The 14,639-nt window shown below is 36.2% G+C and overlaps 1 protein-coding gene across 2 annotated transcripts; it reads left to right on the top strand.

The window, feature by feature from the left end:
- The first annotated feature begins 502 nt into the window (after window positions 1-502).
- Window positions 503-13,235, top strand: SPINK6 (serine peptidase inhibitor, Kazal type 6). 2 transcript variants are annotated; one of them, XM_012658269.1, is made up of 5 exons: window positions 503-599; window positions 798-931; window positions 3,728-3,750; window positions 12,049-12,164; window positions 13,050-13,164. In XM_012658269.1, exons 2-5 carry the CDS (start codon window positions 874-876, stop codon window positions 13,093-13,095), a joined length of 243 nt encoding a protein of 80 aa, XP_012513723.1. In that variant the 5' UTR covers window positions 503-599; window positions 798-873; the 3' UTR covers window positions 13,096-13,164. The 2 variants fall into 2 exon arrangements, with proteins under 2 accessions (XP_012513723.1, XP_012513722.1); XM_012658268.1 differs by lacking the exon at window positions 503-599 and having other exon boundaries at window positions 780-931; window positions 13,050-13,235.
- Window positions 13,236-14,639: the final 1,404 nt, after the last annotated feature.

Below are 14,639 nucleotides of genomic sequence, written 5' to 3'. Positions count from 1 at the left end.
TGATAGTTAATGGAATTCATCTAACTCATATGACAAGTATATTTTCAAGAAGTTAAAACATAAAGATCTTTATTATGATTACTTTTTTTTACTTTGTAGAAAAAACGACAAATAAAATATTACTCATTTCAAATATCCAATTCAGTAATTTTAAAAATGAATCTTCTTTTTCATAAATTAAAAACAATATATTGACTCCCCTGTTCATTTTGACTCAAAATTTGAAAATCACTGGCATTTGACTATAATAATAATTTAAAATTTAACAAGCTGATTCCTGCCCAGAAAATGCTTATTCTAATGCAGAATGCTTGTCTCCTTTAGGTACACCTTGGATGATTTGGACTCTGAAAATCCAAGTTACACCCAAGATTCCATTCTCCTGTGGTTACTCATCTGGACCACAGACACGTAGGACCTGTCCGTAAAAGACATAGGGATCAAGTGGAACTCAGTGAATCATGTGACATCCCTTATAGACAGTGAATCATCCCTTTAATGCAGTGAAACCTTGGAGGGAAGAGCAAGGAGGATGTACTGGTTGTCAGGAAAATGTAGGCTACTAGTAGAAAATGACAGCTCTATTAGTAAGGTCTAAGGTGCGACTCACATAATTGTCCTAATTTTTAAGATTGATGGGGCACATGAAGCATTTCTTTAAGTTGGTGACAGGTCCCAATAAATGCCAAAAGTGTATAGGACTGCATATGGTTTTAGAACATGGTTTTTATAAAGAAGGTGGAGATCCCAACTCCCTCTATCATCTCTATATATATGTGTCTGAGTGTGTACTTTAGTGCTTTCTGGGAATTGTCTTGCCAGAGAACCTGAGCTGGACAAAGCAGCCTCGATCTGAGTGAACTAACTGGCACCATGAAACTATCAGGTGTCTTTCTGCTCCTCTCTCTGGCTCTTTTCTGCTTTTTCTCAGGTGAGTTTTTTCTTAAAATTAAGATCCCATATATATACTGAATGGGAGATGACAAGAGTAGTTGTCCATCATATTTCAAAGTTCTAACAATTTTGATATAAAAGGCCAATTCTAGGAGATCATCATAAGGATGATAATGATTGTGGTGATGAAAATGATGTTGATAATAATGATAAAAATAGCTGTTATTTGTTGAGTATATACTATATTCTAGGCATATACTAAGAAGGGCTTTTATGCATCATCTTCAATACTCAAAGTATTTGTATCCCTATTCTACATCTAAGAAACGGTGACACAGAGAAGTTAAGAAAATTGCCAAAGAACTTGCAACTAGTAAGTATAATAGAATTTGGAATTTGAATCCAGATTTTCTAGACATCACAGTTGATGTTTGTTCCACAGAGGATGGATAATTGCATTAAACATTGGTTTTGCTTTCTAAGACAAAGGAATGCTTTCCTATCCTTAGTTATTATTACAAAGGGACTCAAATAACTGAAATTAAAACAAGGGGAAAAATGGAAACTCAATGAGGAAATCCTTAAAAGGATGTTATTAAATCTTAGAATGCAGAAACATATATGTTCCTGGTGAACTAAATAACCTTCAAGCAGGGGAATATCTTTGGCCACTTTAATGAGGTTCAAAGGACAATCATACTTCAAGGTTATGATTTTTATTACAGGTCATTGAATGAATAGGGCCATTATATTTATCTTCCCTTCCTTATTATTCTACTCTATCAGGGTATAGTAGACAAACCATACACTAGAGCCCAAGATCCAGTTCCCTCTCTTTCACTACTGACCTGTGTCAACTGGAGAAACATCTCAATTCTCTGAGATATTTTCTCATTTGTAAAATGCTAAAAATGAGACTAAGCCCTGAGAATTTCCATGTCTGATCTATCATTTTCTGTGACAATAGCAGATAAATTTTGCTTCTACCAAAGATTTTAAATGACTGAAATACACCTGTAAAAACAAATTTTCAAAGAGATTTAGCGATGAAGAAGCCATTGTTCACTGCAGTTAGTCAAAAACAAATACACTCAGAAATATGAAAAATAATGGATAAAAGATTCCTATGATATTCTGAAGTCAACTTGACTACTAAAGCCAAATAACCTTCATGGGTATTTCGATCACTAGCTAAGATGTCAGAAAAAAGTAGATCTGACTATGTTAAAATTTAGTTGCAAAGATAGTCTCAGAAATCAGTTGCTATCCTCTGTCACTTCTCTTTACAAAGTTGAACTGAGCTTTAACAGGAGCTGGTTCACTAGTACATTTAACATACCAAAGCACAGGTTCTTCACAGACACACCAGACAGTATTTGGGATGACACAGTATGTAAGGGTTTTCATGTTGAAACAGACAAAAGTGAATTTCAGTCCTGACATTTTCATTCTATAGCTATGTGACCTTATTGAGCCTTATTTTTCTCAAATTAACATAGGAATATAGAAGGACTATCTCTACTTGAGAAATTAAATGATAAAAATGCATATAAGATGCTTAACAGAGTAGATGAGGCATAGCAAGTGTTTAACAATAACATCTGTTAATATTATTATAGCCATTATTAAAATTTAATAAAAAGAGTACTAGATTGAACTCAAGGTATTGATCTGTTTCTGCCTTGCCAGTTCCTACCTATAAGACATTCGGCAAATCCTTCTTCTTCTGATTACGGTAAAGAACTGACTGAAAACGCAACAGTTAATTTTCCCCGGCCATAAAAAATCACTGAGAATATTTATAAAATTACAAACTCCCCAGGCCCTATCTGGTCTTATATAATGGAATTTTTACGTGATAGCTAGTTATGAATCAATGAGGTTGGTAATCACTGCTGAAAATGATCAGTAACATACTTTCAAATTTAAAAAAGACTTGTTCTCTCCTCACCCCCATTAAAAGAGCTTCCACTCCGAGGAATTTTCAATGGTCCCCGCGTAAGTGCTGGCTGGTGTTGGAGACGGATTGCACTAATTCACACTCTCTCTCGCTGAGGTGGCCTTGGGCTTCCATGTGAGGGGTGTTGTGAAAGGAGTTCCACAGAAATGACCACAGATCAAAACTTAGCAGCCCCTACCAGAACTGGACCTAGGATTTTTATTATTTCAGTATTTAAACCACTCAGCTAATTAGTCACAATCTAAAATCACACATACAAATATTAAGAGGGAGGAAGAGTGAGAGAAACAAGACTATATATATGGGCTCTTTTTCAGGAATTTAGAGATATGCAGAAGGAGAAAAGAGTTGCAGAAAAGAGAATGGGTTGGTCCTTACCAGTCTATATTTGGGCCAAGTCTTAAAAGTTGGGCAGTTTCCAATGCAAAGAACAAATGACAAACTTAATCCCTCTCCCAGTTGCCCGTAACAAAGGCTTTTGGGAGGAACTACATGGAATGAACCTTGGAGTGTCAATGTCAGAGACGCCTTTCCAGTCCTACTTCTCCAAGGTCAAACCAGAGATGGTAAGGCCGTTCCCACAGTAAATTAGTGACTCGGCCGGGACTGTAGCATAAATCTCCAGATCCTTATGCCGTTTTCTGCTCCCCACCTGAACCTCCAACGAATGTTGCCCCCTCATGGTCCATGTCCTTACATCACCTCTCTAAGATGTGAGGAGGTGTGAAATGTAAAAAATGAAACAACATGCCCGTGGCTTCTTGAGATGGCTAAGAACCAGGAACTGGAATTAGGGATTTCCTAATTTTGTAAATATTACTGTTTGCACATTCATAAATTACAGTGTTTGGATTCTGTGCTTTTTTTTTTCAGGTGTCTTCGGTCAAGGAGGACAGGTCAGTGTCTATTTTATCTATTCTTTCAACCTGGGGGGGTGCCTGGCTAGGACTTCATTGGCTAAAACAAGGTTTTTCTATGGGAAATAGAGCAAAAACAATGAACAGATAGACCAAATGCAGAAATCAGCAGAAACTACTGTTTTTTAACTATAATCTTTCTGTGAGTATGCCATTTTCAGTTTAAAAGAGCCTACACATACATTCTCACATTTTTGTTAAAGTAGAGTAAATATAAATAAAAATAGGATGGATCGGAGATAAAATTCATAATCTATCACTGATTTCATTGTATGATCTTAGGCAAGTTAGCTTTTCTGAGCTGCAATTTCCATAACTATAGAAAAGGGATAACATTACTTCATAGAATTTCAATTATATTTAAAAGGCATAAAACATGTGAAAGCATTTAGCAAACTATAAAAGGTTATATACGAATTAGTTATTGATTGGTAATTAACAGTTTCTGAAGGAATTAAGACAGAGGTTATTATATCTTTTTCAGAAATAACCGAAAGTATACAGGAAACTAGCTTAATGTTCTGTATTGAGAATACACAGATTGGTTCACTCAAACTTAAATACAATTTGGGGTTAAAAATTGGAATGGGCACAAATTATCTTCATTGTTGGATTTTTTCCCCAAATTAATTCAGCAATTTCTATTTTTCTTGTTTTAACTATCAAATGACAATACGAGTGTTCTTTGTTCTGCCAGTCCTGCTCCTGTGTCCACATTAGACGTTTCTATGTAGTCTTGGCACTAGTTCTTGTGTAGCCTTGGTGTGTCTTGGTATACCCTTGACATAAAAATTTCCAGACACCACTGCCAACTGATAAAGAAGTTGAGAAGTATTTTTCAATGCTGATATATCCATCGTATTATATAAGACCTTTTCTTCCCAGCTTCAGCATCTCAGGAATGAGGATGCATCTTACAATTGGTGATACTTTAAAATTAACTGCCTGTGTGTGTGTACTGTGTATATATCTAACATATGCACACATGTATGTTGATATTGTCTTATAAAATTGTATTTCTTAAAATTGACTAATGTTTAAGTAAGTATGATAGCATAGTCTATACCTGCAGTCCCCAACTCCCGGGCTGTGGTGTGGCACCGGTCTGTGGCCTGTTAGGTAGCTCTACCTACCCCCTCACTCCCATGTATCCCCCCACCCCACCCACCCTCATCTGTGGAAAATTTGTCTTGCATGAAACCAGTCCCTGGTGCCAAAAATGTTGGGGACCGCTGATCTATACTAAACATAAAAATAAACACATCAGGAAAGGACGTAAGATGCAGCCACATTTCGTATCCCATTAGCTAGTAAAATATGGTGACAAGACCATTACACATGGATTTAATAGATAAGGACCTTTATATCAGTTTTCTCGTTAACACACAAGTCACTTCCCTTCTTTGGGCCTTGATTTCTTTAGTGTTTTCTAAAGTTCATTTAAAATCTACTATTTACTGATTCTATTCCTTCAGATAGGCAAAAGTCTTATAGTCTGCTTGCTTCAGGGTCACTTGGGAAGCTTACTAGATATACAGATTCCCAGGCACCATGCAAGGCATTGAATAATAATCACTGGGGAAGGGGATTTTGAATCTGCATTCTAAATAATTATCCAGATGACACTTATACACAATAAAATCTGAACAATTTTCTCTAGATAAGGGGAAGGAAGTTGTATTGAGAAGCAGTGGATTTGGAGGCAGACAATATAGACGAGTCCTAATTCAAATACTTACTTGTTGTGTGACTTGGGAAATGTCTCTTCCCTTCTCATTGCCTTTGTTTTCATATCTCTAAGATGAAGATTTGGATCCAGGGATCTCTAAAACCCCTTTCTGCCCTAAATGTCTGAATCATTATGAACAACGTCCGCCCGGCCAAAGCTGCTGTCTCTTCTCCACTCAAATCTAAAGGACAGGGAGGGCACCACCCTTTCAGATGGCACTGAGGCTTCCATTTATTTCTCTTCTGCATGGCTGGAGGAAGGGTGGAAGTTTCAATGCCAGACAGAAGATGTTAAAACTAACATTAGGAGCATGCCCGTTCAAGTCTGATCCAGCCAAGACAAAAGGAAGTAAGATTTCCCTAGCACTCAAGTCATTCTTCTCATGCCAAGAATTCTCTCCATGATAAAACATCTGATGGAAGATTACAGGTTGCATTCTAAATTACAGACTTTTAGAAATATCACCTTCTTTTGAAAAGATTATTCAAGCTAAACAAAAAGCATGTTCCCAGACTTTTGGAATTCATGGCCCAGTGAAATTTTCCTTGTAAATGTAAGTGACTAATAGGCTATTGGCTCTTTAGTTTACCAAGGAAGTACATTAATTAACATTATATTATAATAACAATAATTGTAAAATAAAACTACTATTTACCATCACTAGTGTTTCATTAAATAAATTGTGGTATATCACCAGAATGTTTAAGACATATTCTCAGAATAAGAATAGTCCTTTGAACTGAATTAAATTTGCTTTTTGAATCACTCATTATATAGCCTTTGATGTTTTTTATTTTCCTACCAGGCTCTGTATTTGGGAACCCTATCCACAAATTGTTGTTTAGATGCATAGTCTGGATTGGAATTAACAGAACAAGCCTCTCAAAAACAATGATTGGCAATCATTTTCTGTACATTACTTTTTTGGGATAGCTAAGTTTATTTTTGTTTGTATTTTAAGGTAAAGATTGGTGAATTTTAATACGATTGGTTAAAACAACTCTTCATGACTAGAATGAGTTTGGAATTCTTCATTTTTCCTAATTAGTTTGATTTTACTTAAAATTAATATACTGACAGCATATCTAAATACAGTTTAGCGATGTTACCCAGCATCTACAACTTAACTACAAATCAGAAAACTGAAGTCTCAGAAAGAGGACCTGGAAGGCTTGAGTCTACCAGCAGCCACAAAGCTGTGGAGTCAACATCTCAGGACTCCTGACTCTATATTGAATGAGCTCCCCATGGCTCCGCACTACCTTTAATCAGCAACAGAAAGCCACTGTGCGGTGCACGTGAAAGAGCTTTGAGGAAAATAATTTTCTAAACAAATATAAGATAATGATTACCATCCTCACTTCTTAAGCAAAGAATATGATGAAAACGGTAGTTTAAAATAAGATGACTTGTCTCTCCATGCAGGAAAAATTTGAAACTAGGAGGGAAAGGAAGCAGAGAGAGCAGAACTTACTGTCCTGGTTCAGACAAGAAATGTGGAGGGCTGATGTAGGTAGTACATTTGGAATTGGCGAAAAAGACTTGAGGTAAAGAAACACACAAAAGGCAACACGAGGAGAAAGAAATGGCAATGTTTCAATCTGAGGGCATATTGGGGAATCTGAAGAATGGTTCTAACATGAAAAAAAATTTGAATGCCAAAACAGTTTGGAAGGAAAGATAGTTATATTTTGAGCATAAATGAGTCAAGTATGAATCAAATTATTGATCAAAGGTGTCTTGTACACTTCTGACAATTGAGAATTAGAGTTTGAGATATTGTTGAAAACTCAAGGAAAAAAATCTAGGATTTATCAGTACCAACTGGGAAAAGATCTGTTCTTAGAGAGAGAAAATCAAGTATACAAAACTATCCTGAAAATGACCATAATAGTCGGGAGGAAATAAGAAAAGACAGCAAAAGAAGAACTGACATATTACAAAAGTTTGGACAGGAGTTTCGAAAACGCTGGAGTGATCAACAGTAGCTCATATCGTAAGGAAATCATGAAAGTTTTATAAATAGCCAATGAGCATATCCTGAAAGGCATCATTTTTGAGAGTAATTTCAGTGTAGTAGAAAGGGCAAAAAAGCTGGGGGAGGAGAAGTCAAGGTGGGAAGGTTTAAGAAACTGGTATGGTAAAGAATGGAGATGATTTAGCCACATAGGTGCGTCTTTCAGTAAAGGGAAGAAACGATGTCATCCTACACCCCAAGTCCGTGTGTGTGTGTGTGTGTGTGTGTATGTGAGAGAGAGAGAGAGCGCGCGAGCGAGAGTGCTTGTGCAAATTATCACTGGCTTTAATTGTAAAGCTAAAATATTAATAATCGTGAACATTTAGTTGAGTTAATGACAATATAAGCTCAATTTTCCAAGTAAATTACATGATTTTGTTGTCACCATTAGCAAACATGACCAATCTGGGTACTAAAAATGTCACGCCCTTCCAAAATATTCTAGAAGGCGCTGTTCCTTTAAGAACCACAAGGGGTCAGGCTGATACAGAACACTGGCACCCAGGCGCCTGGAAGGAGTTTCTGGAAACTGGAATATCTAGGGAGATAAATGGAATTTCTTGTGAAATCCAACACCCAACATCAATCTAAATAACATAAAAAAAAAGAAAAAATAAATAAATCTCGCCAAAATAGAGTCAGAAATAATGGGATTCAAAAATTCTAGAATGTGATATAATTTACATTGCAAGGGTTTATAATAGAAATATTCCACATGGTTCTTGATTGACAAAGTGTTTTCATGGGATTGATCATTACAATAGCCCTAGAAGATAGGCATTATCAACTCCCTGTTAAACACGAAGAAAATGAAACTTACAGCAATGAAGTGTTTGCATAATGCAATGCAGCTCATCAGAGAAAGAAGCAAAATTCAAACGCAGGTCAGTCTAATTCTATCTACAGGATATCCCTCCAACTTTAGAGCAACATTGGGGCATTTCAATCGGATTCAGAGGGATTTCAGTTCTCGGGTTGGCTAAATGCCTCATGGAGAAACTTCAAAGGAGAAAAGTTAATCCTTCATTCACTCTCAGTCTAGACTTGTTTTGACATCTACTGAGAAGCCAATTGTTCGGATTCTATTTAAAGGAATCGAAAACAAGAATATAAAAGATAAGAGGAAATTCAGGCAGAGGAAAGGCATGACATCCAGAAATACTGGTCTGTCTTCCGCAAGTTGTGAGAGTGTGGTCTCTTACTAGTCCCAACTCTGACATTCCCTTGCCTCACTCTTTGCCCTACAGAGGGATTGCCGGGTGACTGTGCAGAGGCATTCTGCACCTTCCCAGCCCCCGGGGCCCACAGAGAGTGGCCCTCTTCTGTCCCCAGCCACCACGCTAAAATTTCTCACACAGTCAGTGAAGAGGGCTCTCTAGATGTAAAGGAAAAAATATTTGGCCAAAAGTTGCTATTTCTCCTACCCAAGCAAAGATCAAGACGTAAGAGCTTTATTTAAGCCCCTTCACTGAAAGTAGACACTGCTAAGTCTTACACCATGAAAGGTGGAAGGGCTTTTAGAGGTAATCTGGCCTCATGGTGTTGACCACTTAATATGAGTTACACACAGCTTTTAGAGCTACAGTTAGGACAGACCTGCCACTTTCTGCACTCCTAATACAGAACTATTTCAAACATTCCACACTGACTCTCTGTGATTTTTGTATGACCACATTTGACCCTTCTAACAACCTTGGGAATCTGGGAATGAGGCTTGGCATGTAGTTTTGTTTGTCTGGTTTTTGGTTAAGAAGATTGAAGTGCAGGTATTGAGTGCTTTGTCTAAGATAACACAACTAGTCAATGGTGGAACAATTTCTATAAAGTGATTCTCAGCTGACTTCAGAGATCATTGAAGGCCTCTACAATTTAGAAGTATGAAATGCATCTGTTCTAAGGAAGTTTGTTCAGATGCCAGTTGATTGATTGGTTTGGTTTTATTTATTGAAATCCTTTGCTCTTCCTAGTCTCTTTCCAGGGGACAGGGAAAGGGGGTAAGTGAGTTTGGGGAGGGGGCTGACACCTAGAATTCTCAAAGTAAATGCCTTCCCCAAGTGCCACTTCCATATCTACTTTCTAAGGACAAAAGAGGCTGCATCACAAGATCAGAGGGCCAATTGCCAGGGAAAGGTGTCTTAAGGAAGCATCTCTTTCAAGTAAGAGACTTTCTTGTTACTTTTCTCTGTTCTTTTCTTCCTGTCTCCAGAGACACACATCTCTTTGATTGAAATGCCATTTGCTCAGCTTCTACATTGCCTGTGCTTGCCTACTGTGATTTCCATCACACATCATGCTGTGATTATCTGTGTTCTTCTCTGCTTCCCTAAGGTGGATAAGACGCTGAGCTTATTGAGACGGAGTTCCTAATGGATTCCTCTTTGTATGACTAGTAGCCAGTACTATGTCTTCCAGGTATTAGTTACCCATTAGGTATTTGTGAAATAAAAGAAGTATCAATGCTATCGTGGCTCACGGTTCTTTCTTGACTCAAGCACATCTTTGTAAACATGTACAATAATGACTTAAATATATACATTACGTTAGATTTTGAGAAAAAAGTGCCCTACAGCTTATAATGTCTTCAAGAGTTTGCAAACTTTTTTCCAATTTGGAAATCTAAAGGAAAAAGTACTATTCTGAAAGTAGTATGAGAGCACGGAATTATATTTCAGGACAGTGGGGAAAATTGGGACTATAAGAAGCCCTAGGTATCTTTTACACAACCAAACCTTGAGAAGATCTCTGGAAAGCACCATACTATCCAACTTCAATGGTATAACATGACAAATTTCAAAAAAAAAGTGTGTATTGTACAGTCTCAGGTACCTTAAACCTGATATATATGGTAATATTTTATACCTAATTGTATGACTCTTTTGCTGAGCATTTTCCCCATGCAAACCTTTGGAGAACTTTGTCAATGTATAATGGTTTGCTGACATTTTAAACAAGTTATTTCCTTTGTCAATGCTCACACATTTTCCTAATAAGCTAGTTTTTTATAAATAAATTTTGTTGTGTATATTTAAGGGATACAACCTGATGTTATGGAATATACATATATGTGTGTGTGTGTATATATATATATATAGAGAGAGAGAGAGAGAGAGTAAAATGTTAATGGGTGAAGCAAATTAACATATCCATCATCCCCCATAGTTACCTTTATTTTTATTGTAAGAGTAGCTAAAATCTACTCATTTAGCAGGAATCCCAAATATAGTACAATTTATTATCAATAGTCCTCATGTTGTACATTAGACCTAATAAGCTATTTTAATAAAGTCTATATGCTCTGACTATAATATGTCAAGGGTACATGGTGACTGTTGGTCTTTAGTTCTCTCAATGAGTATGTATTGGAAATCAATCATAGTAGATCATTGGAAATGCTGGATTGGCAATTAGAAGGAATGTATTTAATCATCGGTCAGCCACTTAATTTTCCTGAAGACCAGGATTCTCATCCATCAACTGGTTAATATAATATTGCTCATTATACTTCTGAGGGTAATTGCTAGGCTCAGCTGAGGATAATCTATATGAAAGTAGTTTGAATATCATGAAACCATTGATATTATTTTAATGGAACTAGGATAGAGATATAGCAAATTTTCTTTACCCATGTGTAAATGTTTCCTCATTCCACACAGCTGAGATTTGGAGGGATTCAGTTTAACCTATTACATATTGCCAGTACCCTGGAAATAATGGCTTAAAGGTAATTTGTACACAAAATGTTGACTCAATTGATATTGCATTGAAAAGAATCTTAAAACTACCGACTACTTCTGAAATATCAGTATAACTGAAAGGCTTCATCTGTGGCCTAAATAGGTACTACCATTCCTTCTATAGAACCCATGGTAATAATTATTAATCAATCATAACATATGTTCTCGACAAGACCAAATACAACCTCAGAATCCTTCTAAACACAATGGCTTAGGCAGCCATTACCAAATCACTGTAGTAGGCACAAAGTTCAAATTCTATAAACAAACTCTGAGACAGAGTAAGTTAATATAAAGACGCTAGAATTTTGTTTTCAAGAGATAATAAGGGAAAGTTGCATCCACAGGGAAAACTAACAAGCCATCAGGTAATGTCTAGGGGCCCCTTGCAAACATCATTCATGTTTTGATAGTAATGGAGAAGGAATGCTATTAGAGTACATTAATACAGTTAATAAATCTCATTTAATGACCAAAATTATTCTCAATTGGAGCAATTTAATACGGAGTAAGAAGTCTTACCTATGTTATTGACAACATCTTTAATTTACTTCTGAATATGATAATATAATGCATTTCTTATAATGAATTTCCTGTGTCTCAAAGAAAAAGTCTCAATTATATTTAATGTGTTCTACTTAAGCAGATATGGAGAACTATTTTCTATTTCAGGATGCTTTATGTCATGACTCCATATATAATGGCATTTAAAGTTCGCCATCCAAAGCTTATGTTCTGAGGGACAGTGCCTTAGATAAAATGCACTGATGTCAATGTCCCTGTGCTTACTTTTGTAGATTGACTGTGGCGAGTTCCGTGACCCCAAAGTCTACTGCACTCGGGAATCTAACCCCCACTGCGGCTCTGATGGGCAGACATATGGCAATAAATGTGCCTTCTGCAAGGCGGCGGTGTAAGTATCATACTCACCAAACCTGTCCCTGGCAAACACAAGCTTTCTGAGTAAGACTGATATGCATTCCTTGAGGTATTCTAGAAATACTTTCCCATACTTCCTCATGGAGGCTGAAGAAATAAGCTTCAGGCAAATAGACTGAAAACAAATGGGTTAAAGCAACAAAAAATTTACATAATAAATTATTTGAAAACATAATAGCTTTCTTTTGTTATTATTAATTTTGATTTATCTTAGCATATCAAAAATGTATACATCATATACATAATAAAACTTTATTGTTATCTTTAATAATTTCAGTAAATTTTCTTTTTTCATTTATTTCTAATTAAAAATTTCAATAGCAATATATAATGGACACATGTTTACATTTATATAAAACATGTCTGACTAATTAATACCAAACTTTTCTCAGGAGAAGGTCAGTGGGATAAGATAAGATGTGAATTAATGGATGCATATTACTGACAGGGCCCGAATGTGGGGCCTGCTATAAAATGCCAAATGCCTGAATATTTCGTTTAACTTCTAACATCTTCTGTCAGGGTAGAGCTACAACACTGTAGTCTTTGCCATTATTTCTCCTGTCACTTTTACTTTTTCCAACTGCATATATATTTACTCTGGGAGAATGAGCTATTGATACCAAAAGATAAAAGGCTTATCAAAACTTTGAGATTTATTTAAGATTCATGCTGTGTCCACAGTTAGGCCAGATGTCACCTCTGAGTGCATTTAATTAACCTCTGCTAAATCATAGGCGTGGATATCTATAGAATCAAATGATTTGACAGACCATGACATAGATAAATCTGTTTCCAACCACTGGGGTGAGTACTTATGATATTGCCCTGAGCATGTATTTGTCTTTCTTTTTTATAGGAAAAGTGGTGGAAAGATTAACCTAAAGCATCCTGGAAAATGCTGAACGAGAGCCAGTGTTTTGTGCTGGCTCACTGGCTCCCTCATCCTTCCTTTGTTGTTTCTGCTTATACTTCTCTCTAGCGGATCCCTTGAGTGCGTAACGACACACCTTCTTCTCTGCCTGGGTCTTGAGGAGTTTAATGTGTATCTTCCTTTGATTCACTGTTAATAAAGTAACTTCTGCAGAACATCGATTGTGTTTTTACTCTGAGATCAAGAAAACATACAGATACAAGGTGGAATAATTGACCTGACATAAACTTGGATCAAGAAACCTGGTTTCCTGATCTGAATCAACCATCCAGTCACCATGGAATCTTAGGGAAAGTCCTTCTTTTCTCCTATTCTTGGAATCTCCATGTGGAGAATGAAGGATTTTGACAACATAACCATATGTTATGTTTACAGTTATTTAAAAATATCTGTTATTTAAGCATTAGATTGCATTGGTTCTTCTTATTTCAGGAAAGGTATATTGTATTAAAGTAAAACATTCATACTCTGGTTTCTCTTCAAAATAAATAAGTATTTTGCCTTTTACTAAAAAAAAAAAAATAAAGTAAAATATTCATCTTGTATGGACCATAGTTTTCTCATCTACCTGGAATTGTAAATTTGGACTGTATAATACCTAAGGACATACAAAATTTGGCTTCTCAGTAACATCATAGGATCTATGAGATGGAAAGAAGTAAATTAATATTCAATAAATGGTAACTATTCAATAAATAGCAAATAGATACAAAATTTCTAAAAGCATATACATTAAAGAATGTAGTCAATTTTGAGCTTGATCTTGGAATGAGAGAACTGGATGAAACATTAGAAATCCTAAGGTCTAGAGAAAGTTTAATTAGTTACTTTCTGAAGAAAACAGCTTTAGGTAAGAGAAGACTGAGGTTATTTATTTATTTTTTATTTCAGCATATTACAGGGGTACAATTGTTTAGGTTACATATATTGCCTTTGTCCCACCTGAGTCAGAGCTTCAAGCATGTCCATCCCCAAAGCACAGTTCTGTAGATAATAATCTCAGAGTCTCCATGGCTCGATCCTACAAAGATACATAGTTGGATATATAAATATCTCATTCTGAACAATCCAAATGGAAGTCTTGGAAACTCTTCCTTTGAGTACTTTCACATAGTAGAGCATGCTTTTACAAATAACATCTTCATGGGGAAACTCAGACAAAAGACATCTTCAGATGCAATGTAGTAACCATTGTTCCAGTAACAAACATTTACCAGGTGCCTACTCTGCAGTAGACTCTATTCTGGGAGCCTGGGATACAGCTGTGGGTGGGGATAAAAAGGGCCAGTGATCCTTCAATACTTAACGAAACTTACATTCCAGCAAAAAGACATAGACTAAAACAATTCATATAGTAAATAAGTAAATGTTATAATAAGGTAGAAGGGGATAAAGGTTATAAGAAAAGATTAAGCATAATACACTAATGTGGATGAGGAATGCTTAGGGAGGGAAGGTGGTCAATTGCAGCATGAAATCAGGTGGTTAGAGTAGTTCTTATTGGGAAGACCTGGA

Source organism: Propithecus coquereli, unplaced genomic scaffold (assembly GCF_000956105.1).
Source record: "Propithecus coquereli isolate 6110/MARCELLA unplaced genomic scaffold, Pcoq_1.0 Scaffold58, whole genome shotgun sequence".
NCBI lineage: Eukaryota > Metazoa > Chordata > Mammalia > Primates > Indriidae > Propithecus > Propithecus coquereli.
This window is presented reverse-complemented; position numbering and strand designations above follow the sequence as displayed.

Bases quoted from the DNA above. Each gene is read 5' to 3' on its own strand.
- SPINK6 (XM_012658268.1), top strand. From the start codon at position 874: ATGAAACTATCAGGTGTCTTTCTGCTCCTCTCTCTGGCTCTTTTCTGC. The intron at 932-3,727 runs GTGAGTTTTTTC...TTTTTTTTTCAG, and splicing joins TCTTTTCTGCTTTTTCTCAG to GTGTCTTCGGTCAAGGAGGA. The intron at 3,751-12,048 runs GTCAGTGTCTAT...TTACTTTTGTAG, and splicing joins TCTTCGGTCAAGGAGGACAG to ATTGACTGTGGCGAGTTCCG.